This window comes from Athene cunicularia, assembly GCF_003259725.1.
Source record: "Athene cunicularia isolate RWA chromosome 5 unlocalized genomic scaffold, athCun1 chr5_part1, whole genome shotgun sequence".
NCBI classification, from domain to species: Eukaryota; Metazoa; Chordata; class Aves; order Strigiformes; family Strigidae; genus Athene; species Athene cunicularia.
The window spans coordinates 34,305,992-34,333,619 of NW_020799101.1; the positions used below are offsets into that span (position 1 = coordinate 34,305,992).

Here is a 27,628-nt window from a genome sequence, read left to right on the forward strand (position 1 = left end):
ATATATATATATATATATGTATTTATGCTGAACACATTCTTCAAACAATTATAGGGGGACAAGAGCAGGCCGCATAATATATTTTAGAGTGAGATATTCACTATTTAAAAGAAAGCTTTCAATAGAATTGAAAGCCAGAGATTTAATGGCAAATGTGTAACTTCATGAAGACATGATGTATTTTAGTTCAGTGAATGATGATTAATAAAACCATCATTTTATGGAATTAATATTTTCAATATATACTGAAATAAAAATATAAATTTTTATTATTTTTCTTTTGAAGCTCAAAATTTAGGAAATGTTAGGTTAAAACCTTAGAAATAATGAATCAGTTATGCCATCAATCATAAAACTAAAGAATTTGAAGCTATTCCTTTTCATGTGCAAAATATTGTTTCCATTTCAATGTATGGCATAGGTGAAGCTTCTATAAAAATACATATAGTAAAATACAGCACAAATCTATAATTACATTTAATTAGTTTTAGAAAGATGCATCCAATACTTCGACACTGTAAAATTATTTAGAATCAGTAAATTTTACCTCAGTTACTGCTGAAGTAACAAAAAGTACAATATAATAGTCTTTTGTGAGTTGAATGGCGTATTTACTCTCATCTATACAAAGCCCTGTAAATAACCTACAGGTTGTTATTCATTACTTCACTAAGCATCCAAAATGCTCATTTTAGCTCTCCCGTATTAATGCACTATGCACAGAGTGCTTTAAATAACTATTAACAACCAGATGCATGTTAAGCAATGTAAGGAAGAGTTACAGAAAATAATTTTGACTTCCCATGTAAAAACCTTGGAATTCCCTCCACTGAACATACAAAGCCCTCTGAAGGAACCGAAAAGTCTTTAGCGGATTGTCTTGGAAGAGATCAGCAAAGCAGAACTGAGTATCTAACATAAGGTGCTCCCTGGGCTATGGGTGCAGTAAAGCATCATGCAAGGTATGAAGTCACACTGTAATTTTCTTCTTTCTTCTTTCAGTTGGCAGTCACACTGGCTTCCTTCTGACGTAGTCTTTCTTTCTGTTAAAGAAAAAGAAAGAGTTATTATCATTCTAGTCTATAATTTTCATCTCCTCTCTAATTGCCGTGAACATTTGTTCTAGAACACTAACAAGTACTAAACAAGTCACTGTAGATTAGAGATTTCTTTAATTAAAAAAAAAATAACACCTGGAACACTCAACGAGGGCTCAGATCCAGTTTATTACTGTAGAAAAACTGAGCTGCTTTAGCTACACACTTGCCAAGTACTGTGTACCTTTAAAGACACACAGCTCTGTGAAGACAAGCATAGCTGGAGAAAACCAGATACATTTCAAATTCATGTGAATCTAATACCTTCTCTTGTCTGGAATGATTTCTGCTGACATAAAGGCTCTGATTTAGCATTAGCTAGATTCTGTTGTTTAATGACCTCTTCCCAAGCAAGTGTAGTCATTCATATCTCTGCCGCCTGTCCTGCAACTGATATGCTCTGCTGGGAATGGAAATAATACACTGATTCCTTCATGGACATTTCCTTTCTTTAGTCTCTTGCTTCCTACAGTTTGAGAAATGCTGATCTAACCTATGTGCCTTGCATATAGACAACAAAGGTTTTATCTGCAGTGTAAATTATTAGTCTTCTTTTTGTGCCATATTAAAAAAAGCGGTAAACAACAAGGAACAAAATGGGGATTTAATCCCTTCTACCATTATTCTACAGAGCAAGCAAGATTTTGTAAGGTTTTGAAAGAAAACAGACACTGAGCCATTGGACAAATATATGCAGTGAGCCTCAGTGCACTACAGAGCATGGAAGAAAATAAAAAAGACTTCAGTGGAAGGGAGGGAGAAACCAGAAAAGCAGCTCTTATCATATTTTGTTATCTAAAATAGCAGAGCCATGCTTAGGCACAACTGAACTAAGTTTTAAACTTAACTGCTGGACTACCATAAGATTAAGCTTAATGATTTCTCCCTGGGAAGAAAATCACTGCTGTGTTCAAACTAAGCTCTGCTGTGTTCAAACTAAGCATACTATAGCACACTTCAACAACAGCAGAAATCTGCCGTCACTCTGAACGGTGAGAAGAGTGTCACAAAACCCCTTCTGAATGTCACACTGAGAAACACATCCTACCAGGCTAGCTGTAGGATTGATTTTCTTCGTTTCAACTTTCTTCTCTGCAGTTAGCTTGCTTACTGATTGCTGAGCCACTTTAATTCTGAAACAAAATACATAGAAAAGATATCATTAGATCCAAATAAATGAAAGGTGTTCTGGCTCTGCTTGGTATATATACTCTACCTATAAGTACCACCACCACTAATTTTTTTAGGCACATTAGCCCAACAAATTGCTATTACTATTCAAAAGCACTAAATAAAGTACCAAAAGTAGATCAAAATATATTTTTAAATAAAGAAAAGTAAAAGCAAAAGGACAGTCTGACTGTATTACTGACTGAAAATGTGACCAGGCAAACAATTTTTCTGTTCTTGCAGGATCTGGGTTTTATGGAGTATCAAGGTTTTATGGAGTATCTTTCCCATCAAAAAAGCTGCAGTGTCGAGGCAAGAAGATAGTCCTCTGAAAAAAACCCAAAAGCTAGCTGGCTCAATCTGTTGTATATACAGAATATACTATTTTAGTAGGCCATTTGCCAGGCTACACATTATATTTCATCTGAAAACCTTGAAATGAAAGCATCTGCCAGTTTTTCCTTAATGTTTTCCCCATTGCTTTACATGGAGTTGACTGACTAACCTCACTGATGTGGTAACAGGAGGAGTGACAAATTAGAAGGGGTTCTTGTCTAGGGGTAGTTAAACCTGTCTTGTGTGCAGATACAGACCAGTCTACTGAGAGCACTATTGAGACAAGGGGAAAGAAGAGCATAAATCTGATTTGTCTGTTTCTTCCCTTTTGCTCTTAGGGTCTTGCATACAGAACCCTTGCTTCTGTGGGGACTTAACAAGAAGAACCCAATCAGAAGTTTAATCAGAAGGAAAAGGAGAAACAGAGAATTTAGCAAAAAGGGACTTGACTCTCCTCTTAGCAGAAAAGGCAGGGGAAATTATGTGCTAAACAGTGATAAAAAAGAAAGAAAATTCTTGGCACTCCTAAGACAGGATCTGCCCAGCTATCTGTACTTTTAAAATGCCGATGCTATAAACACCTACTTTACAATTCTATATGCAAAATTCAGAGGGAAAGAAGTTGCAGTGAACTTTTACAAGCATGGAGAACTCAGCAAACCAATTTTCACTAATGCACACCAAATCAGTCTTTTACTAGAAGCAATACATTTCTTGGCATTCTTGTACTGAAAAATTCTACTTTCTTCTTCTATTTAATTTTTTCCACTGGCAGAAATAATTGCTATGGCCAGTCAAAAAGTATTTAAAATACCATGTCCAGTTCAAACCACTTTCGACACACTCAATTTTTGAGGAATTTTGGAAGAAAAGCAAAAAGGAAAGTGGATTATAGCTGCAATTACTGATGTGTACTTCCTTGCTGTAACACTAGCAGCAAACTAGACACTTTTAAAAATACATAACGCATTCATAAGTTCATTATTGTGTTTATTAATGTTCAGTGTTGGAAACTAAAATTCCTTTTCTGAGCTATGTATTTTAGAACATCTACTGAGTAGTTACTGGTGTCACACTTTCCAGTGCTTAAGAACAGGAGGAAACAGTTACACTACATTTAAGTGAATTTATTTTCAACACTGTTTAGCTACAATATTGATTCAAGCTGTAAATACATCCTCAAATACACAAATATGAAATTACTGCTATGTACATTTAAAAATATATCTGAATATTTTTTAAAACTTAGTGTTCCCTGTTTCTACAGGTAAAGAACTAAATGACAACATAACCAGCACAGTTTATTTCTTAATGAATGATAGCATCCATTGGACATACTCCTCACAGCTACAAAGTTTATGTAGATGATGATGTATTTCAAGTGACAGTATTCAGGTTCAATAGAATCGTGCCAAGGGATCAACTTCTAAACTCTTCCCTATTTTGAGCACATTTTCTTTGCAATCACATTCTTTTTGGTCCTATGAATGTTCTCTGAATAGTCTTTAAATGTTTAGAGTGCATATTTTCATCTGAAGGGAGAATTCTAGGGATTATAAACTTTTAGATTTAAAAAAAAAATTATGTATGCCTGTCATGATTTAGGTCTAGTTCTGTGTATTTTACTCCATATTTGCACAATTTCCAGGAAACCTAGATTTTTTTAAAAATAGAATGCATAGTTTGGAATACAAAATAAAAATAAACCATCTCACTAACATGATTTCAATCATGTGATATTTGGCTCATAAAAATGACAGACTAATTATATATTGCATGTTGGTCTCCTAGGCAAAAAAGCCATCACTTTGCTAACATATGACTGATAAGATTAGCAGGCATTATCAGCAACATACATGCATAATATAAGAGGAATGTAATTCTTTGGGATTTTTAAAAATCAAATGGCTAAACTGTAAGAAAATAGTTAGCTCAGTAATTACATCAGTAGAGCACCCATGTTGTAAATGTGCCTTATAAACAAAAATAATTATTTGTTAAAGATGGACAGGTTACTAGAACTGGATGTTGTGTTTGGAAGCACTATCCTTGAAATATGAAATAGTATGAAAACTATCAAACTCAAATTCATAAAATAACAGCAGGAGTCTAATCTTAATATTTTTTCCATTATTTTACTTTCATTAAAAAAACCCTAAATATGAACATACAATATTAATTGTCCATTAAAAGCTGTAACAGCCTTCTATCAAAACTTACTAACACACACGATATTCTCTACCTATGTCCAGCTCTGGAGTCCTCAGCAGAGGAAAGACATGGACCTGTTGGAGTGGGTCCAGAGGAAGATCACAAAAATGCTCAGGGGGCTGGAGCACCTATCCCATGAGGACAGGCTGAGAGAGTTGGGGTTGTTCAGCTTGGAGAGGAGAAGGCTCCGGGGAGACCTTATAGCAGCCTTCCAGTACTTAAAGGGGGGTACAGGGAAGGTGGGGACAGACTTTTTAGCAGGGCCTATTGAGACAGGACAAGGGCTTATGGTTTTAAACTGAAAGAGGCCAGATTTAGACCAGATATAAGGAAGAAATTTTTTACAATGAGGGTGATGAAACATTGGAACAGGTTGCCCAGAGAGGTGGTAGATGCCCCATACCTGGAAACATTCAAGGTTGGGTTGGACAGGCCATTGAGCAACCTGATCTAGTTGAAGATGTCCCTGCTCGTTGTGGGGAGATGGACTAGATGACCTTTAAAGATCCATTCCAACCCAAACTATTCTGATTCTATGATCTAAAGTTGAATGTGTGCATTTGACTGACTCTGTTACTGAAACAGGTAAGTAAAAACAAACGAATCACACACTTAAAGAATGATTAGCTAGCAACTAGACAAACACAGCTAATTCAGCTTAGGTATGCCCCTCTGTTCACTCTATTTTTTTTCTACCACCTTTTCTTAGCACAAATAAAAATAATTTCCCATTTGTATAAATCATATGATAGCATAACTATGTTTGAAAAGTCTTTCATTTAAAATGCTAAAAATTAGAAGTATATTAAAATTAGAGATAAGATACAGAAAGAACAAAATTACAAATAATTACATTCAAAAGGATAGAGCTCAACTACTCGTTATTTTCTGTTCTTTTCTTAGACCCATAAGCTATTAACCAATCTGCGATATACCACACAACATACTATTATTTTTTGTTAATTTAAATTATTAAACTCATTATAAAATTAAGGCATTAACTGTAGTTTATGAGAATTTATATACATGTAAATTATTTAACTTTTTCTTATAAAAGTATAAACTTCCTTGACTACTTCTACTTGTTCAGAGTCTGAACAAGTAGCTAAGTGATAGAATGTCAAAAGGTAAGGTGAATAAATATTCTATTAAATATCCCTTCTTCATTGTGAGTAACTGCAGTTATATTAGATGATAATAAAGGTGACCAATTTTAACATTTATACTTTATAGAAATCAGGTGGAATAGAAAAGAATTTGAGGAAATATAGGAAATCCACTTAAGTCTTGTGTTCAGCATAAGGGCCACAAACATCTAAAGAGGACTTTGAAATACATTACTAAACATTTACTGTAGATTTACTAGTCTTATTTAGTTTACTAGTGACACTGGTTAGGGGGTGAGTTTTACAAAGTATGGGCTTAAAATCTTTATGCAATTCATCTTTACTTAAGCTCATTGTTACTTAAGTGTTACATGAGATACCAAGTAGAAGTCTACAAGTCTTTTAAATACCTCCAAGGGTGGTGACTCAACCACTTCCCTGGGCAGCCTCTTCCAATGCTTGACAACCCTTTCAGTGAAGAAATTTTTCCTAATATCCAACCTAAACCTCCCCTGGGCAACTTGAGGCCATTTCCTCTCATCCTATTGCTTGTTATCTGGGAGAAGAGACCAACATCCACCTCCTTTCAGGTAGTTGTAGAGATTGATAAGGTCTCCTCTCAGCCTCCTTTCCCCCAGGCTAAAGAACCCCTGTTCCCAGCTGGAAAGATAGCAAGGACTGCTAAATTCTGTAATTTAAGGAAGTTTTTTATTAATTAAGAACTAATATGTATTCTGACAAGAACCTCCTCAAGAATCTTATTCTGGAGAAACAGTAGCAGAATCAAGTCCTGAGATAGAGCTCTACAATTTACAGCTCACAGGTGTAGGCTGAAGAACATGAACTAAGCATCTCACCAACCAATCTATATCCCTTTCTTCAGAGTTTTTGTTATGAGAATTAATGTACAGGGGAGCAGCTCACATGAACTGGACATTTACAGAGGCATGACCATGAGGGGGAGTTTGGAAATGTGCAAAGGAATGGATTCAGTGAAAAGATTTTTTTCTTCCTATATCAGTATAAAAAAAAAACATGGATACACACAATAGTCTAGCCATGTTTTAGAAATGTCATGGAAGAGAAATTGGGATTGAATTTAATAAATGTGAAATCAAGGAGGAAGAAAGGGGAATAGAAAAGTCAACAGAAGTATGTCTAAAACAGAAAAGCAAGAAGGGATAGAAGTGTGTAGTGTGTGCTAGAAAAATAGTGATAATGACAGTTCGGAACACAGAGCACCGCAGAAGACAAAGAGACCAGAAAGTCTTTTAGAACAGCTTAATCACAACACGGAGACAAAAGGTGTGCAGGTGGTGCAAGAAATAACGAGGCCAAAAAATTAAGGAATGTAGGTCAGTTAAGTCTTGAAATCTGACCAGATGCAACATGGATGTGTTCAAAAGAAGAGTTACTCTCCTTCAACACTGAGCAAAAGAGGTCAATATATGTTAATCAATAAAGAAGATGGGGTGTCAAATGTAATACTGAGCTGTACTGCACATTACCACACAATAAACAATATCAAATTAAATTATCAGAACAATGTATTTTTAATTAGGAGAACAATGACTCCAATACTGCATATGGATCTTTACTATAAGCAATGGGGATATAATTGGCTTTTTCTTGCTTCTACGTGGCAGGTGTTGTCTTACCCTGTAAACTGAATACAAGTCAGGTCTCTTAGAACGTATTAGTGAAAAATAAAGACATTATTTATATTCAAAATTGTTAATTTTATTTAGTAACTAGGGACACAGAAGCTAAATCTAAACATAACCCCATATTTATTAAAAGTTTTTTTCATAAACTCATGAAAATACTTTTCCCCCTTACAGGAAAAGGGGGATCAAGCTAGGGACTAGCCAGATAAATTCATTATCATTTGCATCCCTGCTTCCCATTCAAGTCAGACAGAAGAAGGTGTGAGCTGGTATGCTCCATGCTCTGAAGTCCCCAGTTAGAAAAATGAGAATACTTTCTAAACAAGTCAGTTGCTACTCATGTGTGTTCAGGCTCTGCTATTGTGCAAAGACAGAAGCCAAATTATTTGGTTCTCTCTCAAACTCTTGATATTCTGGAATAATCCATTCTCTTCACTTCTACCGCTCCTTCCACGCAGCTGGTGGGTTATGTGGATATCTGCGGGTTATAAAATATCTTGAAATGACAATTCTGTGCCACCTGAGATTTCCACAACTTGAAGTTCAAACTTCTCCCATAAGACTGTGCTGGCATAGGAATTGTTGTGCCAACCAAATCTTCAGATATGGGTGGAGATGAACAAGCCGAGGTAGCTACAGTCAACATCAACTGTTCAACCTAGAGCCAAGCTGCATACCCAGCCCAGATCCGTAACACAGCTGAACAGTGACTTCTCTTGAGAGACTAAGAAATATCTCCATAGCTCAAATTCCTTTCATGTGTTACATGCCTTACTGTTCTCAGTCATGTAATTTCTGTATGCAGCCCATAAACTAATTCTTAAGTAACAGCACTGTTTCCTGAAAACAGTGTTAGCCCATGTAATATGGCTACATTATTACAGTAACGGGCTACGTTTCAGTCTCAAAATTTTAGAAGACAGATGCCTGTGTATTACCTGACCTGGAAGATGATTTTATGGAGTTCTTGGTTAGCTTCACAATTAGTAGCCTTATAACAGACTATGAAGTTTGAACATTGTCCACTTCTATTACTGTGTTGTACAATACAATTGCCTGATAAAGCCTTCAGGCTTAATTATTCTCGAGAGATCTTGGTCATTATTGATCAAATATTTTTGAATTTATGTTCACTAACTCAATCAGTACAAATACAGTAAAATGTATGTTGTCAGTGGAATTTGTCTCCAAACCTCAAATTGCTAATACACTTGATATGTTTCTATTTTTCTGGCTTTACTGACAGTATTTTGATTATCTGTATAAAGTGGGTGAGAAATTTTAGCTCTGTAGTCACAAAAAAAAATTATCTGTTTTTATGCCTTTAGGAAATCTGGCGCATAAGAAAAAAACAATAGGAAGAAAAAGTTTTCAACAATTCAGATAAAAAATATGCATCTGTTCATCTGAGGGGGCCGCTAGCAGATACCTAGGAGCATATAAAGACAGCCAAAGCATAAAATGATAACCCCCAGAATACTTTTACAGCTGGAAGCTCTCTTCATATGTAACAGTCCTTCACAGATATTTCTAATATGAATTCCTACTGTCACCATTTGGAAGCAATGCAAGCTTTTGGCATGTGGCATCTTGGGGCAAAGTGTTCAATAAATTAAGTACTCCTACTGTAAAGAGGCATCACTGCATTTGACTTGCACCAGCCACTTGCTAATTTCGTTTGATGCTCTTCAATTGTTATGTGAGGTCTGTGATGACTTTCCCACTCACCCTGTATGCCTGTACAGATCCCTATACATATCCTTTTCAGTAGGGTCCTTTCCAAGGCAAAGGATTCCCCTGTATTTGAATGGTTCCTTATGCAGAAGCTGTTCAGTACCTGATCCTTCTTATTCTTACCTCTCCCAGCTCTACCAACAACCTTTTGAAGAGGAACAGAGAAGAACTACATATGGGTAACTTGATTCATATAATGATTCAGTGATGTTTTCTATTTTGTTCTATAGTGCTTTTCTAGTAACACCAAACAAGAAACACTATTTTCTTTCCAAGAGCAAGAACCTTGATGCAGCACTTTGCCAGATCTGTTGTACGCTCTATGGAAAATAGCCATTTCTGTTTTGCAGCACAAGCCTGTAATTTGTAATTATCTCCTCAATTTGCCCCATAGGTACACCTTAACCTCAGAAACATGTAAAAATCCTCCCTTTTCTCTCTGTCTGCATTACTGAAAAATCTGGTACAACTCTTCATTAATTCATGTACCAGCTACTTCAACCCTACCTTTCTGGTATAGACAAAGGCAACACTGGTCATCTAAAATCCACTCAAAACTCATGTAGAATGTAGACATGTAGAATGTCACCTTCTTTCCTTTCTTCACTCAAGCACAATTAACTTAAACTCACTCCAAAAGCTTTTCTATGACAAATGAACCATTAGCATCCAGTCTGGTAATGCTATAGGGCTCATTGATCAGATTTTCTCACAATTGTTGCCTTTTGCTCATGACACAATTCTGTGTACAAGGAACTCCCAGCATAAATCCATAAAGTCTCCTAATGATCATATTTCAAATAATTCCTTAAAACTCATTTATGCTGTGATGTCAGTTTGCCTTATTAGACTATTAGTTTAATATCAAATGAAATAAAATTGGTTACACTCATCTTTTGGCTTTTATCATACATGCAGATTGTACGATACCTGGATGATGCCCCGTTTTGGCGTGTTTGACTAATGCTCAGGACGGTGTTCTACCACAGTACAAACTGATCAGAATGGCTATAAATCTAGACTCTCACCAACTCTCATTGTCTTAGGTAACATATATGTGACATACAATAGATGAAAGAAAAAATCACTTTTAAAATAAAACTGTAAAATATAGCCTTCTAAAATAGATAGAATGTCTTGAACCAAAGATTATTTCCTCTTGCTCACTATGATATTGAAAATGGGACAAGTGTTTCTGTCAAATTTCAGTCATTTATTAAGCACAAGATAGCCTCGTAATTAGCTTAATCAATGGTTAAAATAACCATTGGTTACTGGCCTGTACTGCTAAAGAGATTTTGCAGTTTACATGTTTTCTCTTATGACCATGTGGTGTTACAAACAAGGACACCTCAGACTTTTTTCTTGTGCAGAAATAGAAGGCAATGAATATGATTCATTCTGTATTTAATAAATGGAAGAGTTGGGTAGAAAGCTATAGCCAGCTTCAATTTACTATAACAAACAAAAACGAGTTGAGCACTGCTCAGTGCTTTTTCTTTTGTTAGGACATTTTCATCTTTACAATTAGCTACCTACACTGCTACAGTCAGAACTTCTGCTTTTCAAACCTGTACATTAACGATTATAGCAGTCTTATCTTTGCAGTGTAAGCAGTGGGTCAAATTAACAGCAATAATTCCTTTTATATATAATTATTTTATATCTGCAGGGTAACACCCATAAACACATAATGATAATCCCTGTCACATTTCTTTTGCAAAATGTACAATCACAGTTTGTGATTAAATTACTGCAAACTATTAGTATTTTTTCTGTATTTACACTTTTTCCCTATAATCAGAATTGGCTACAATATCCTCTTAAAATATACTTTAACAGATCTTGAATGCTTTAATAGACTTATAGATAGGCTCTCATATATATAGAGAGCATTTAAATTGTTATAAATACATTTGTTTTGATTCTGAATTCATAGACATGCCTACTGCATATAAATGGAGTGAATTATATGCACTCTACCATGGTGTGCCTTCTTGACAAAAAAACACCCCCACCCCTGTTGTTTTAGTCTTCAATTCAGTTATCATCTCAAAATATTAAAAACAAAGCATAAAAGCAGTTGATGTACCTGGATGCACAGACATACTAAATTATAAAAGTTGTCAATAACAAAACTGGGGTTTGACGCAAAACAAAAGTCTACAACATTTGGTGAATATTATGGTGCATTTACATTAAGCTGTTTGTCAGAGATGAAGATGTAGTTGTCAAAGCAAATTTTATTGTACTGTAGTTTCTGAAAGAAAACTATTATCATATTGCTATCAGTAATATGGTTTTGAAATCTTTCTTCATTTATCTCTACAGTCATTTATTTAACATATCACATACCATACCATACCATACCATACCATACCATACCATACCATACCATACCATACCATACCATACCATACCATACCATACCATACCATACCATACCATACCATACCGTATCACATTGCTTCACATCACATCTATTTAGGTTTGTTATCTATCTGTAACTCTGTCTTGCATTCCTAAATGGTGTGCAAATTTTATCCAGGAAAGAGACAATGATTCAACTATATTTTGCAGGCAGCTAATTTATTTTCATGGTAGGTTAAATGCAGGGCAGCTCAATTAAAATGTTTCCTTTACTTTAGGAAAAAGTATCATAGAAATCTAATTAGATTTCTACAGTTGTGTTACATTTGGGAGCCAAGTAGTTTTTAGACTAAACACGCTCTTGCAGCTGAGGCTGTCATTTAGTTCAAGGCGGTACTCTTTTTTCCTGAAATTCTCTGTGATTTTAAAGTTGACTGTCATACAATGCAAAGTATTTAGTTTTGAGAATAAAAATTTAATTGTGGAATCTCGGATCTTTTGACCTATTTTTACTACTATGAATTGTAAGCGAATACATTTTTAATTATACCTTTACATAATGATAATTCTGCATATTATAAGTAATTTTTAATTTTCTAAGCCATATTTATTGAGAGACAAATTATAATCCAATATTAACAATCCTATATAATTTAAACAAGGAAATCCATTCTTAGGTTTCTATGTGATTAGCTAATTCAGATACATTTTATGCTGTTTCTGCAGTTCCTCCTGAAATCTGAAGGGTAATCCAATTGTAAATGTGTTCACATAAGTATCTCAATGCCTCAGTTTCAGAACCCAAGTTTAAAAATACTGACTAATACTGCCAATTCTTCCTCTTTAAAATTTCCTTTAAAACAAAAGAATTGGTTCATGGCAAGCAGATTTAAAAAAAAAAAAATAAAATTAAATGACAATATTTAAAAATGCAAAACAAACAGTGCATCCAATTAATTAGCGCGTTAAGGAAGACAGCTGTCCATTCCTGTCATACTAAGGTTTTTAGTTACCAAAGTGCACAATGATGCTTAACTTGCTTTCAAACTTTTCTGGACAGCAGCTCATCAACTGTTAGTCTCATACTTTGCAAAACACAATCCTTAAATGGTCATGACTTTACAGGACACTTTCAGGTAATGAAAATAACTTCTCCATCATTCTAATCTACTGATTTCATGACCATATATACTAAATCTACAGATTCTTCTTTTCAGTGGAACATTACAAAACAATTTAGGATGATGAAAACAGTTTTTTTGTCATTCTAATTCAGTTATTACACAAAGTTCCTCATTTTGGCAGCTCATTGTCTTGATGAATGACCCAAATTTTGAATGCAAAGGACAATGACACGTACTGTAAAGGACAATCCTTTTGAGATTAATGAAATAATAAAAATTATTAATGAAATAATAAAAATAATTTGAAGTGAAGTCTGAAAAACAGCATGTATTCGTATACATATATAAAATCCAGAAAGTGTCTGCACTCTGAAGTATTACAGTAACTGGTGCTCTGCATTCTACTGGCATTGCTTTACATTTATGAATAGGAGTTAAGGTATCCATCAAAGGGGCTGATTAAATATTTGTGCTGTATTTTTATTTGTAGATTTTATTTATATAATTATTAAACCATGAGAAATTCTCATCTCACCCCAGTAGAAAAGCACAGAATATATCAGTTCACTTACAAAGATTTCTTGAGCATTGTATTAAGAAAGTAAAAAGATTAGAGAGTGTTAAAAGATTTACAATGCATTTTAAATCAATTCCTTTGAAGGGATGATGGTATACCATCAGCAAGGTGATAATTACATAAAAAAAGGAATGGATGTATGGTCTGCACTTTGTTTTTCCTTGGGTAGTTAATTTCTATTCCTCCTAACTGCTTTTGGAACAAAAGCAAGTAATGATTCAGCAAACACATCCCTAAGATGATCCATATCATGATTACAGCAATCTGCTAGTGACTGTTTATTTTATACAGTTTTTAACGTGGAAAACAAACTTGCATATTGATCTAGACACAAGGAAATAAAAGATTATTTGTAAATGTTTGCAGTTGTCAGCTTCTAAAATCAATCTAATCATAACAGAAGTGATACAAAAAGCTACAACTTTATGTGTGTAAAATCTGTAGTATCTGTAAAACAATGGTGATAAGGTGATAACTGGGAATTTATAATTTCTACATCTTGTCTTTTAATAACGACTTCTACATGAAGCTAAAAGCCCCACTGATAGGGAGCAAAATGGAAAAAGTAAGTGTAAATGAGTTTACAACTTTTGTTGATACTTTTAAAGACATTTTTCTCTAAATGTGTCAACTTGGAATAAGCATCTGGACTTATATTTCATGTTGAAAGTGATTAATCCATTCTTTGCCAAAGCATGACACCATTACCACTCTTTAGGTCTTTTCAAATGGATTGAGATATGGTAAGCATGGTACCCTTGTGGTGGAATTGGTTTTCTTTGTAAAAGATTTTAAAACTTCTTTAAGAAAATCAAGAAAATAATTGAAGGTTTTCTTTTTTTTTTTTTTTTCCCTCCCTTACTCTGACTAATAAAATCAGGAGACTGGTGAGATCTAGCGGCAAGTAGTTTGATGTCCTCAGCAGGACACCAAAAGTCAGAAGTAGTGCTGTAAATTCAGTGTGGGGCTTCGACACTGTGCTAAGTGTGGCCTGAATCTCTGGGGCTTCCCTTTGATGCAAGTGCAGTATATTAACTGGAAAAGCATTCACTTTTATTTGTCTGTACTGTCTGCGACAGCAATATCGCCTCATTTAGGCTAGTTCAACATGAAAATGCACAGAGAAGCAATCTGTTACAAATTAGCACAGCTCCCCTTTCATTTTACTAGCTAGTAATTGGAAGGGGTTACAAAAGTGTAATTTATCAGATTATATGTGTTTATCTTTTTGTGGGGACAGCATGCCTTTGGTGAATTTTCCTACGCACCCTGGGGGAATAATCTTTCCTTGATGTCCATTAGATCTGAAAGAAAACAATGACGCCTGTGAAATATAGGAGTATAATTTGTTGGGTTTGAGAAGGAACAGTTTCCCAGACATCTAAAATGGTATTAATGACTTTATTAGAACCTTACCGTTCCTTGGAAATGCTTTTGCTCTCTCGTTTCCAAATGGTCTTGAAGTCACTGCAGAACTCGTACCACACCGTGAAAACGTAGTTTGGTGTGATCTCCTTCTCGCCAGGCTTTGGCTTTATCCCAAAGTAGCCCACTGTTTCTTCAAAGCTATGAGGGAGGGAGGAAAAAAACTGTCAACACATAAGCCCACTGGGGAAACGGTTTCTCTGAGGGCTGGTTCCTGATTCAGTAGTCAAGGCTGGTAATTACCATAACTTCCCCTTAGCCTTGGAAATCAGAGCAGCAATTGATGCTGAATATAAGTAACCTTCCAACACCTACCTCATTCCCAGGAGGATAACTTACAGATGCATGAGCCATCATAGAGATATGTCACACAGGCAAGTCATGGGCATTCAATTTTAATGAGAAAAACTTAACTTCTTGCATTTCAGGAAATGCTATATTATATCTATTTCTTTAATTTTATTCTACAACACTCCATGAAGATCTTATTCTTCCATTTATCTTTATTGAAGAAGTATGTTAGAGTGACATGCCAAGTCAGGAAAGAGTCTCCAGGCTTGGTTAAAAATAACCTTCAAATATGTCAGGAGAATTGGGAGTAGTAACAAAAAAGGCACAGACAGTGCCAGTCAGTTTTCAAAGTTTTGACTGAAAATAAGTCACCTCCTTCCACATGTGTCAATAAGAAGACAATTTTATGAAAAATACAATGGCAATATTTTAGTGCTTTTCTATTTCATAATGTGGCTACTGAATTGCTATACAGCTGGATATTTTCAAAATAGTCTTTTGCGATATACAATACCTCCAATAGCATTTTAATTGATCGTGCATTTTTAACCTTTATGATATGACTTTGTATAGATAAAATGGAATTATTCACATGACTAGGTACTTATCTAAACAAAACAAAAATATGTTTACTTTTTGAAAGGCTGAATCATTTTTCCCTGAAAAGTAATGTAACAATCATGAAAATTATAGTTATACTTATTAAAAATAATGTTATAATCTAAAAAGAAAGGTAACAATGTATTTTTAAACACTTATTTTTCTTGCAATACTGATTTAAGCAAAAGAAAGTTATATTCCTCTTTACAGTTGCCAATAGGTCCTAAATCTAGAACACAGGAATGTAAATCTTGAAAATAAAATAAAATAAATAAGAGGTACTCTAAAGACTTATAAGGAGTCCCCAGCTATTCAACAGATGTTACTTGAGCAACAGATGCAGCTTCAGCAAATATTTCTTTCTTAACTTATACTTGCATTTGCATAGTCCACATTGCACGTTTTCATATGGAATTGCCAAGGTTAGGGTCAAGTTTTTTTGCCTTACGTTGAGATTCAAGCTTTTAGCTAGGCTTGAAGAATATAAAATAACCATCAAAAAATACAGAAGTTACCCCCCCAAAAAAAGAGGAATATTTACTCCAGCTGCTTCACAAAGTAAAGAAGCTTGGATTTTAACCACATGAGCCAATATGCTCTGGGTTTTTTTTAATACTTTAAAGATGGATACAGCTTCTAGGACATGCTGAAGAATATCACATATTGCTGAAGGTGAGTTATTAATATTATAGTTTCTTAAAATTCTCATATATGATAACCTTAACCTTTTAAATTTCTTACATATGTTTTGTATGAAACATGTAACTATATTTCAAGTTAATTGGTGACCCATGGTAAAGGCATCACAATGAAGTAATTATGATTAAGCCCATAATATTCAGGGCTGAAGGGTCCTGTAGTGACAGTACAAGGAGAAAATAATTAAATAAATAAACAAACTAACACAGCTTTAAATATCTTTGTAAACCATTCTGGGATTTCAAACCCTAAAAAACTAAAATACTTTACTCATAAACACACGGTTAAAACAACTTATGTCTACTGGTCAATGTCATTTCCACTACATTCACCTGGGCCTGATACTACTCAAGTGTTCATATCCCTTGACTAGGATGGCTAAGCCAGACCAGACCAGCCAGACCAGAACAGCCAGACCAGAAACTCTTTCCTTAGGTTTGCTTCATGTAACAGCAGCCCTGGTAGCATCATGCTCTCTTCTTCCTAGCAGAATCCTTCTCCATCCCAGCTTTAGCTGACACAGTTGTCTCTGCATGCTCCAGGATTCTGAATTTCTGCACACTCTGTCTCACTCTGCCTTCATTCTGACACTTAGTCCTCATCCCCTCTTCATGTTTCATCTTCAGCCCTTCCCCCAGTAGCACTGGTTTGCTTTCATCCATCTTAATCTAGCTTCCTGGGCTGCTTTCTGACTTTCAAAAGTAACAGACCTTTTTAGCAGTAATTTAAAATACTGAATGTTTAGTTAATGATTGAAAAACTCAAACACTGCATCAGACAACTAATTCCTTAAGTCAGTTGCAACCTCATACCCTGGAGCGTCTGCTCCAGAAAGACTGCAAAGCAGGTAGAATATGAAAGAGCCTGTACCACAAAAGGTAGGTTTGTAGCTAGGTAGAAAGGAAACAAGCCAGCGAGCCACCCTTGACAAATAAGATTAAGAGGTAAAGCCCCAGCTGCTGTCAGCCAACAGTTGAGCCAATTTAGGCACTTTCTGCAAGTTCACAAGGTTAAAGGCAGATCCTTCCCTCTCACAAAACTATAATTCGGTAAGTAAAATTTATTAGAAATAGTAACTTATTACATATTTGGCTATCTATAAATCAATTTCTCTCATTTCTCCCCCTATTTTGCCTCCTTTGGCCTAAGTAAGACTCAGATATTCAGGTAATAAAAACATTAGGATTTCACTGTTTTTTTAGTATACTGTATTCGATAGACTAAGTGCTGAAACCATTCTGTGACAATGAAACACATTTTTACTACATTAAGTAGTTAATCAGTTATTACAATATTCTGTAAAACTCTGATTCAACTCAATATGGACAGTAATTAAAACCTCAGAGTACACTGTTTGGCTAAATATTCAAATGAACTTTTTCCTGGAAGACTACATAAGAATTTTTCAGAAAGCATATTACCTCTTTGAAGTACAGATCCTTTTTCCTATTTAATGTAATTTCTAAGATCAATAACATATTTCACCAAAACAAACTTTTAGAAAACACTAGCAAAAACCTTACCATTTTTGTGCATTTTCCAAACTGCTCTCTTCTTTTTTACGCTCTTCTTTAGCTGCCAATGAAAAACATTTCAAAGATATAAATTACTGCCTTACTGTTTTAAGAGATCCCACAGATAAGACATCTCAAAATCAGATAGGTTGTATACTAAATATCGTAAAAGTGGCAACTACTTGCTAATTTTCAATTTTGATTTATTTCTTGTACCTAAATGAATGTTTCTAATGTATAAAGTGTATTGGCTTTGAAAAGCCATTTAAAATCCATACTATAATATACAGTGGTAGACATTAACCTGAACAAAGAGCAAATAATTAAGCTTGACTTTCAGATTTAAAAAAAGAACATTAAGTTGTGTATATTTATTTATTGTTGCAGACCTGAACTTACAAATTTAAACCTGGTTTTGCAGCACAAATAATTGGAAGTTCAATTGGAACTGAACAGGTACCAAACATAGTTAACACCAACTGTTCCACATAGCTATCACATTTTGTTCAGGAAGCTGGAAAGTGAAAACACATGTACTAAGTTTTAAATGTATGGTATGTACATGATTTTTTTGAAAAACCAGCCAAGATTTTGAAATATGGTTAGCGAATCTGAGCCCCTCTGTTACAGAATGCTCACACGAACTACTTAAAAGGATTTGATTTTCAAAGGATGGGCATTCTCTTTTGAAAATGTTTCCTGAGCTGGATACTCAAGCAAAAGCACTATTTTTTTCACAAAATGTTGATCAGTTCTTCTTAATACAGTGGAGCAACTTTAGCTGCAGCAGAATACCACATATGTAAAACAATACTAATGTGGAAAAGTTATTCCTATTCCACATTAGAATAGTCCTGTAAGTGCAAATGTTAATATAAACAGAATTCAGATACTTCTTTATACAAAGATGAAAAACTATCTTTTTGCTGCTTGGTCTATAGGAGTGCATTGACTGGTCGGAATACCGTTACAAACTTGAGTTCACAGACAAGGCCACTGAGAAACTCTTCCTGAATGATTCCATTTCATTATAAGACTACTGACACAGAGGTTTGTACTAAGACAGATAAAATACCTTACAAACTGGATTGCTTCAGAACATTTGCTGTTATCAAAACAAATTAATTTAAAATTATATGTTTACCTATATTGAGCAAATGTGTTGGAGATAGTTATTCAGATTATTTCAGGATAGCAAAAGCCAGAAACTATGTTGTATGCCCTTTGCAGGAAAACAATTCTATACCATTAAATTTTCCACCTCAAATCTTGGTGGCAAGACAGCTGCAACTGAAATAGTTAGAGCAGCTCTGATATATTGTGTTCATCTCAGGCTCCTGAGAAATTCAGCTGAAGTTAACCTACTCAGTTTAAAGTAGAAGAAAAGGTGTGACTTCTAGGAAGGAACACACAAAGTTTACATTAATTTAACAGTGTGTGTATTTGTGTACCAATATAAGGGAAAAGAAGAAGGAAGAAAATAACTGCATTATATGACAAACAGTATTTAACTATAAGCATGTTTGCCAATGAACTATTTAAAAACATTTATTTGAAATTTAGATGTTGAGAATTGTTAAGAAAATGAACAACTCTATACAACAAATTCTAAGTAAATAGCAGTTACAAATACCACGTGTAAGACAAGAAACCAGAGCAATTCTCTAATCTTCCATACAATTTCTAAGTAATCTTCCACTCGGAATTTGTAATATCCTGCTCTTTTTCTCCTCCAACATAACCTGAAATAACTAACACTATCAATGTTGTCTGTAAAGGTTTCCACAAAACTTTGTATTTTCCTCAAGAGAGTCCTCAAAGCTCCATAGTGAAGATATCAAAACTCCTCTTAACTTGTGGAATTACTGAAGGCAATTAAAATGAATTACATAAATTAAATAATGTCTTTCTTTTTATTTCTATGGAAACACCACATTTACTTGCATAGAATTTCCTTTTTGCTGAAGTGGGATCATGTAATTCTTTCATCCTTAGATCATATGCTTGATTTTGGTTTCCTCAGTTTCCTTAAGATAAGAATGTAATAACAGCCCTATCAGATTGGCACAGGGATTCATCTAGCCTGATATCCTGCCTCTGGCAGACACTGAAACAGGTGTTCAGTTAGAGTTAAGGACCAGGATGAACACACAATCCTTCCCCCAAGTGTTCTCTGCCTCTGTAGTTCATACAAAATGCTTCTTGCACTGGAGGTCATAATTCTCAATGGATTATCTCCCAAGAACTTGCTCATTTTCTGCCTTAAGCTTTTATAAACTTTTTAGCTTCCACAAACTGCTGTGGCAGTTTATAGTCTAACTATATGTAGCACATTTTATTTGTTTTGAAATGGACTCCCGATATCACTTTCTATTTCCTGTATCGGAGAAAAGCATGACTGCAGTCACTGAAATACAGTTGACTACCGGCATTAGCTTTTTGATTAGGATGTTCTTGAAGCAAACTTCCTCACTATCCCCATTTATTGAGCATTGATTTGGTATGCAGATAAGTTTTGGTGCTTGCAAACTAATCTCCATTAGGAGGAAACTAAACAGGAAGCTCCACAGCGAATGCACTCCAACACTTAATAGGGACAAAAAGACCAAAATAATGCTTGAGCCTTCAGACAGCTTTGAAACACATGAGGTGCAGATGTTCATCTCAGATTAAATCTAACTCAAAGCTTAATTCTCTACTGCAAACACACTGGCCTCAGCCTCTGCTCTTTCAATCTGCTGATCCAATCCTACTGCACCAAATTATTCCATAATGTAGCCATAGACGTTCTACATTACATGCATAAAGACTACATAGAGGTCCTTCAGAATGACTTCCCATAAACTGCATTAGGTATAGAGACACCCTTCTGTCTGGCCTTAGAGTCAAAAGGCTTGACCAGCTTTGAAAATGACAGGGAACTGTCAAATGTAAAGTTTTCTGTCTGGTCTCACATCTAAGAGCAAGTTCTTAATATGCTCTACTGTTTGGATTTGGTTAAGTCCATATCCTGAATAAAGTATCAAATCCTGTCCTATGACAAGCAGACAATCTTAAACAATATATCTTCTCTGAACATAGATATGAAAGCCAGGATCAATTAAGAATTTCTGTGTCTTTCTGCAGACAAGAACTTTGAAAGGAAAACAAGTATTTACAAAACATGCAGTTTTAATTTGACAGCTATAGACTCTGACGACCAGCCACTAGTCTTGTTCATCTTGCTATCTGTATCTAGCTCAAAGAATAAGACAATAAATGGACTATGATGTTACGAATTTGCCTTATGAACCTGAGATACTTCTGGTGACCTACTTTTACTGAAATGAAGAGTTGGGACCCCATAACAGTTATGAGTGAAACAGTACTAGAATAAAATGGTAACACGTACCCCCCAACTTATTTCTTCTATATATTCTACTTGCTGAGGATCGAACGGCATGTCAAACACTATTTTGAGAATGCGAAATTACCAGAAAATAGCAGCTTCCAGTTACAACAGAACCGAGACCTCCTCATGCATCAGGCTACTGTGAAATAGTTCCCCAAAAAATAAAGGAAAGAAAATATCGGGTACTGGCACAGACTGTAAGTTGGAGAAGGTCAGTAACTAAGAGAGGCAAGCACAGAATGATAAAACTACTTACTCTGAGAGGGGAGGACAAAGAAAGAAAAATGGGTAGACACAACTGCACAAAACCCTCAAGTTAGTTCTTCCCCTCTGGTGAAAATTTTTAACACTTACTGAGTCTGACTAGATAAATTTTCTAGTATTTCTCTGTGATCTTAAATATATGAGTGTATGTAAGAAGGATAATTCACACAAGTCTACAGATCTAGTTGTACCCATTACAGCTTTTTTTATTTTTCACTATCTTACTATTTATAACTTTTCTAAGCATTTTGAAGCAATGACAATCTTCAAAATTATGAGAACACTCAGACAACTAGCAGTTAGGATGGAGACATCATAACTCTTAGTTTTATATTCCAAGGCTGAGTTCATGTGGTTCAAAAACGTATGCTTCATGAACTTTTAAAGACTGGTAAATTACAGGTTTTTCTGCAGGGGAAAAAACCCACCCTAAAACAAGGTATTTGGTTTTTTTTGTCTCAAAAAAGGAAATAGGTATTTTCTGACTCATGTCCTCCAATCAAACACAGTTAAGATCAAGACAGATTCTAGGATAACATGTAGACCAAAACCCCCCCCCCAAACATCCCCAGAAACAAACAACAAAACCAACCAACCAAAAAAAACCCCCTAAAATAAAACATGCAAAACCCCCCCGAAAATCTCTAATGACATTCCTCACTGAACTATACAGAGCCTGGACAGAGGTTGTTAAAATGGTGACAAAAGGTTATTATGACATTTTCTAGGCTCACAAGAACTTACCTTCCTTATTAGACAAGACTAAAACCTCTTAAGTAGTCACGCTGAAAGGTAGTCAAAAGATGAAACCTGTCCTAGAAAAGTACTAGCCGCTTAATCAAGGTTTGAGAAAGAAAAGTATATCCCCAGAGAGACTCAGCTGGGTTATCTTTTTCCATAGTGTCAAATGTCACATTCTATCTCATTACTGTGTAAGGAGAACAAACAACAATAGACCTTATTCTCTTGGTCTTTTTAACGCACAAAGACATACCACCATTTGATAACAGAGATCCAAATCTCTTAGAAATTACACATTGCTGATATATTTGGGTATCAGAAGCTGAGCTTAGAAGACTCTATGACTAAAAGGATACTAAATAAATCTCCTCCCTCAAGTATAATTGTCATACAAGGGGAAACTTTTTAATAACCCTGTTCAATCAGGTACTATGCAGAGTGGAAGAAAAAGCTCAAAGGTGGCCTTCCAGGTGGGCCAAAAGACTAGAGAGGATCATCAAAAGCAATATAGACGTTCTCTGGTTTTGTACAAAATTCTGCACATGCTTAAACTCCTACACCCTATAGTAGTACAAACAACAGCAGGATCAACAGCAGGATGAATTTAGCTGTCTTTGGGTTTGGTTACAATAGATCTATTACCAGTGAAACTTTCCGAATAGACATAATTTTTAACAAATCCTTTACTCAAGACTTACTGGACTCTAAGTAATGATATGGAAAACAAATTTTTCACAGGGGTATGCTTGCTAACACATGGCAGTTATTTGAGCTGCAAATAACTATCATGAGCAATCAAATGAAACTGTGCTTTCCTTAGCATTGTTATTTTAGAGTCACAGGGGGATGACTGTGGCAAAGAGCTATGCACCACACAGCCACTCGCTCACTTGTCTCCCCTCCCCTGCAGTGGGATGGGGAGAGAATAGGAAAAGCAAAAGTGCGAAAATCCTATGGATCAAGATAAAGACAATTCAACAAGTGAAGCAAAGGGGAAGAAAAAAACCCAAGAGATGCAAGGGCAATTGCTCAGCACCTTCCACTTAGACTGATGCCCAGCCATTTTTGTAGCAATGACTAGATTACCTCTCCCAGAATCCTTTCCCCTCCTTTTTCATTGCAGAGCTTGACATTACATGCATGGAATATCCCTTTGGTCAGTTTGAGTCGGCTACCCAGGTGCTGCACCCTTCCAACACTTGCTCACCTGTGGCCTACTTGCTGGGGGGACAGAGGGAGAAAAAGAGAAAGCCTTGACAATGTGCAAGTGCTGCTCAGCAACAGACAAAACACTCCTGTGTTATCAACACTGTTTTAGCCACAATTCCAAAACACATCCCCATACTGGCTGCTACGAAGAGTATTAATTCCATCCCAGCCAGACCCAGTACAACAGCACATAGCCACACGGAAAAATCATTGTGGAAGAATCTGAAGATTTTGATCAATTAGATAATTTGGACAGTTTTTAAGCATAAAATTATTTTTTTATTGTAGCCAAGGTGTGCAGCCATTTGATTTATCATGTTAAACAATCTGTAGTTTCCAATGCAGTATGTAGTTTTATTGTTTAGCTGGTGATAACAAAGCCAACTGCATGTGGCTAACAATTTACAACCCTCAACAGCGCTCCAGGCTTGGGGAGGAGTGGCTGGAGAGCTGCCAGTCAGAGAGGGACCTGGGGGTGCTGATTGACAGCCCGCTGAACAGGAGCCAGCAGTGTGCCCAGGGGGCCAAGAAGGCCAATGGCATCCTGGCTTGTGTCAGCAATAGCGTGGCCAGCAGGGACAGGGAAGGGATCTGACCCCTGTACTCGGCACTGGTGAGGCCGCCCCTCGATTCCTGTGTTCAGTTTTGGGCCCCTCACTACAAAAAGGACATTGAATGACTCGAGCGTGTCCAGAGAAGGGCAACGGAACTGGTGCAGGGTCTGGAGCACAGGTCGTACGGGGAGCGGCTGAGGGAACTGGGGGGGTTTAGTCTGGAGAAGAGGAGGCTGAGGGGAGACCTCATCGCCCTCTACAGCTCCCTGAAAGGAGGGTGCAGAGAGCGGGGGATGAGTCTCTTGAACCAAGTAACAAGCGATAGGACAAGAGGGAATGGCCTCAAGTTGCACCAGGGAAGGTTTAGACTAGATATTAGGAAGTATTTCTTTATAGAACGGGTTGTTGGGCGTTGGAATGTGCTGCCCAGGGAGGTGGTGGAGTCCCCATCCCTGGAGGGGTTCAAGAGTTGGGTCGATTTAGAGCTTATGGATATGCTGTAGGTGGGAACTGTGCTAAGGGAATGGTTGGACTAGATGATCTCCAGGGTCCTTTCCAACCTAGATGATTCTGTGATTCTATGATTCTAATTTATACAAAGCGTTCATCAGTATAATCACCATCTGTTTAATCTTTTTGTTATTGGTGTTATCTTACTGTCTAGAAAAAGATAGGGCCTTGCATAAAAAGGCCATGAATAGTATATATTGCAAATGTTATGAATGAACAATTTGTGTAACTCAACACATGAAAATATATTTCATTACATGACAATGCCACAATCTGCTTTCTTAAAATGTGAATTTTAAAGGAACAGAAATCAAATTAATAGAATGTTTTAAACAAATTAACAAATGTCACCTGCAAATGAACAATTATTAGTGAAAATACACATATGAACAGAAGAGAATGTAAAATCAGAAAATGGATCATCTCTATTTTCCTTTTTTTTTTTTTTTTTTTAAACATGGCTTGACTAACAAGAATAAGTATGGTACTAAGTATGGATATTGGGGTTTTGGAATTGCTAAAGACATGGATATTCAATTTCTAATTTAGTAGCATATGTTACTTGGATTAAGTTTTACATTTCATATCCACTGAATCCTATTAGAAGTGTTTTACTTATTTACATCCTATAATAAAGAATATAGCACCAGAGGGTATAGAAGTTTTCAGAAATTAAGTTCTCATAATAAAAATTAATTTTGTAATTTCAGACATTTATGCCTTTCATTCTAATTATTGAATAGGCTTTTTCAACAATCTTAAAAGTTTTTAGCAAATTATAAAGTTTCAGAAATTCTAGAGGAGGTGTATATCCTGTTCTAGGAAGGGTTATACTCAAGAAAACTCTATCTAGAGCTCTACATAAAACCTGAATTTTGTGCTATTACTACATTATCATATTGAGTTACTTATATTAAAAGTATATCTTTTGGGAAGTAATACTACTTTTAAGTTAGTTCTATACAAAATAATTCTGATTATTTAAGAATTGACTTCATATATAAACACAGCAAGTAGGAGAGAATGCATACAGTGTAAAAATTTTTCCATTTTCCATTGTATTGTATTCAATTTCAGTTTGAAAACCACATACTTAATATGACTTCAAATTATTTCATGTGGCTACAGTCCACCATTCTCATGCAGGAGCTTTTTTGTCTTGTAAAAGTTTTATATTTCAGAAATAATAAAAAAACTTGCATTCTATGTACAGATTCCTAGCAACCATTTTTTCTAATATGTATTACTTGATTGACTTTCTTTGGCTGGTTACTAAGTTCTAATTGGTAGGCCTTAGGAAGTCATGGAATTCAGAAGACAGCCTGGAAATTACATGTAAATATTTCATTGTATGTCTAATACACTCTTCTATTCTGTATATTAGAATGCAAAATATCCTCAAAACAAATGATCCCACACCCACCAAGAGATTTTCCTTCTATGTTATCAGTTAAGCAAGAAGGTCTGGGAGCAATGGAATCAATGAAACTTGGCCTAATGTGGATCTGTATTTTAGAGTTAGTTCCCAGATGGATTCATTAATGTTTAATTAAGGGTTGAGTTCATGATACACCCTTTCTCTCCCTGGAAGGCTAATAGGGTCACTCTTGTCTATTTAGTCACATATTTTTATTGAGATTTTAAGAGCTTAATATCTTAGGATCTCTAACACTGTCACATTTGGTCAAAATTGGCCAACGCATTAAAAATTATTGGCAGGGGAACAATCAACAAGCAGTGTGATAACATAAGCCTTATTTCCTTTACCTCTTCTCTAAATTAGAAAATATCACATTTTGAACATGGGATTTAGCTATGTAATTTTTTTTAAAATGGTTTAAATACTGGTATAGACATCTTAAATCCTTTCAAAACAATCTTCAGAACACTTGCTGCCATGAGGTCTTAATCATGCTTCCCTGAAACAGTCCTTACAAGTTTATTTTCCTTTGCAGTGGTACAAAAATTGTTTTTAACTAAGAAAGCCACATCCAATGATGAAAGTGTACAAATGTTGCTATCGTACAACGAATCTCTGTACAGTCTTGGAAAACTGCTTAACAAACAAGTTTCCCCACAAGTAATCAGGAATATTAGTTACCAACCTGTATCTTAGGTACTGGGCAAGGACTAATTAACGTTTACCATACAGAAATGGTTAAACATTGAAGAAGAGTATTTTTAATGTTACAAACCATAACAAATTGTAGACATTTGTACACACACAGAGGCACACAACACCAGCAGAACACACTCAAGCAACACATTCAAGAAAGTGTTTATTATCATAGGTAATAAAAAACCTAGGAAACTATGTTTTCTTTTAAAAGTGATAATGCTGTCTATAAACGTGCCAGAAAAAGTGTTGAAAGTCATTATACCAGAACGTTAGAACTAACTATCAAGAAAAAAAAAAGTTATCTTTATTTTCATAAAGCCTGATATTTCTTAAAACATATGTTTCTCAGGACGATGCTTCTATTGCATTCTGTAAGAGTAGATTTTTAAATTAAAGCGATTTTTTCAGTTAGCTTCTACACAAAAAGGTAATTGTTTCATTAAAATTAGGACTAACATTAGTCTTTTTTCCCTGTGTTCTGGAGTTATTAATTACAAAACAAGAATTAGCATCACATTTTTTTCTATTTATTCCAATTAAGTTATTTGAAACTGCATTCTGTTAAAAAGCAATTTAGCCATTTATCTCTCATTCTCCCACACTTGTGGTTCCAGGGAATAAATATTTTTAAAAGCTTATTAGTACTTAAACACACTATAGAATTATATTCTAATTCTAATTTATTTTCAATAATCTCTTATAAAAGTTGTGGTCTAATTCCAGGATTAATCTTTGAGATGACTAAATGTATCTAAGTAGTTTATGGAACTGAAAAATTAGTTCTAATCTCTTCAAACAGAACAAGGTTAAATCCAGTCTGTTCTGTGTTTGGGAAAACCAACTATCCAGATTATCTGTAACTACAATCTCCTGTTACAAGCAGAAGTAATGACGTTAAGGATCAGCACGTTTTCATACT

General features: G+C 35.3%; 1 protein-coding gene and 1 long non-coding RNA gene across 3 annotated transcripts in view; one reads left to right on the forward strand and one right to left on the reverse strand.

The window, feature by feature from the left end:
- The window catches only part of LOC113480359, an 18,332-nt gene extending 7,447 nt beyond the window's left edge, over positions 1-10,885 (forward strand). Inside the window, exons 2-3 of the long non-coding RNA XR_003398471.1 lie at positions 651-653; positions 10,875-10,885. This is a non-coding gene — a long non-coding RNA (uncharacterized LOC113480359). The remainder of the gene's footprint in view (positions 1-650; positions 654-10,874) is intronic.
- The window catches only part of FMN1 (formin 1), a 139,693-nt gene continuing 112,078 nt past the window's right edge, over positions 14-27,628 (reverse strand). For both annotated transcript variants that reach the window (XM_026849131.1, XM_026849130.1), the window contains 4 exons: positions 17,931-17,982; positions 14,809-14,958; positions 2,146-2,230; positions 14-1,043 (listed from right to left, as the gene is read on the reverse strand). In XM_026849131.1, the coding sequence (XP_026704932.1) occupies positions 999-1,043; positions 2,146-2,230; positions 14,809-14,958; positions 17,931-17,982 (332 nt within the window). In that variant the 3' untranslated portion in view covers positions 14-998. The remainder of the gene's footprint in view (positions 1,044-2,145; positions 2,231-14,808; positions 14,959-17,930; positions 17,983-27,628) is intronic.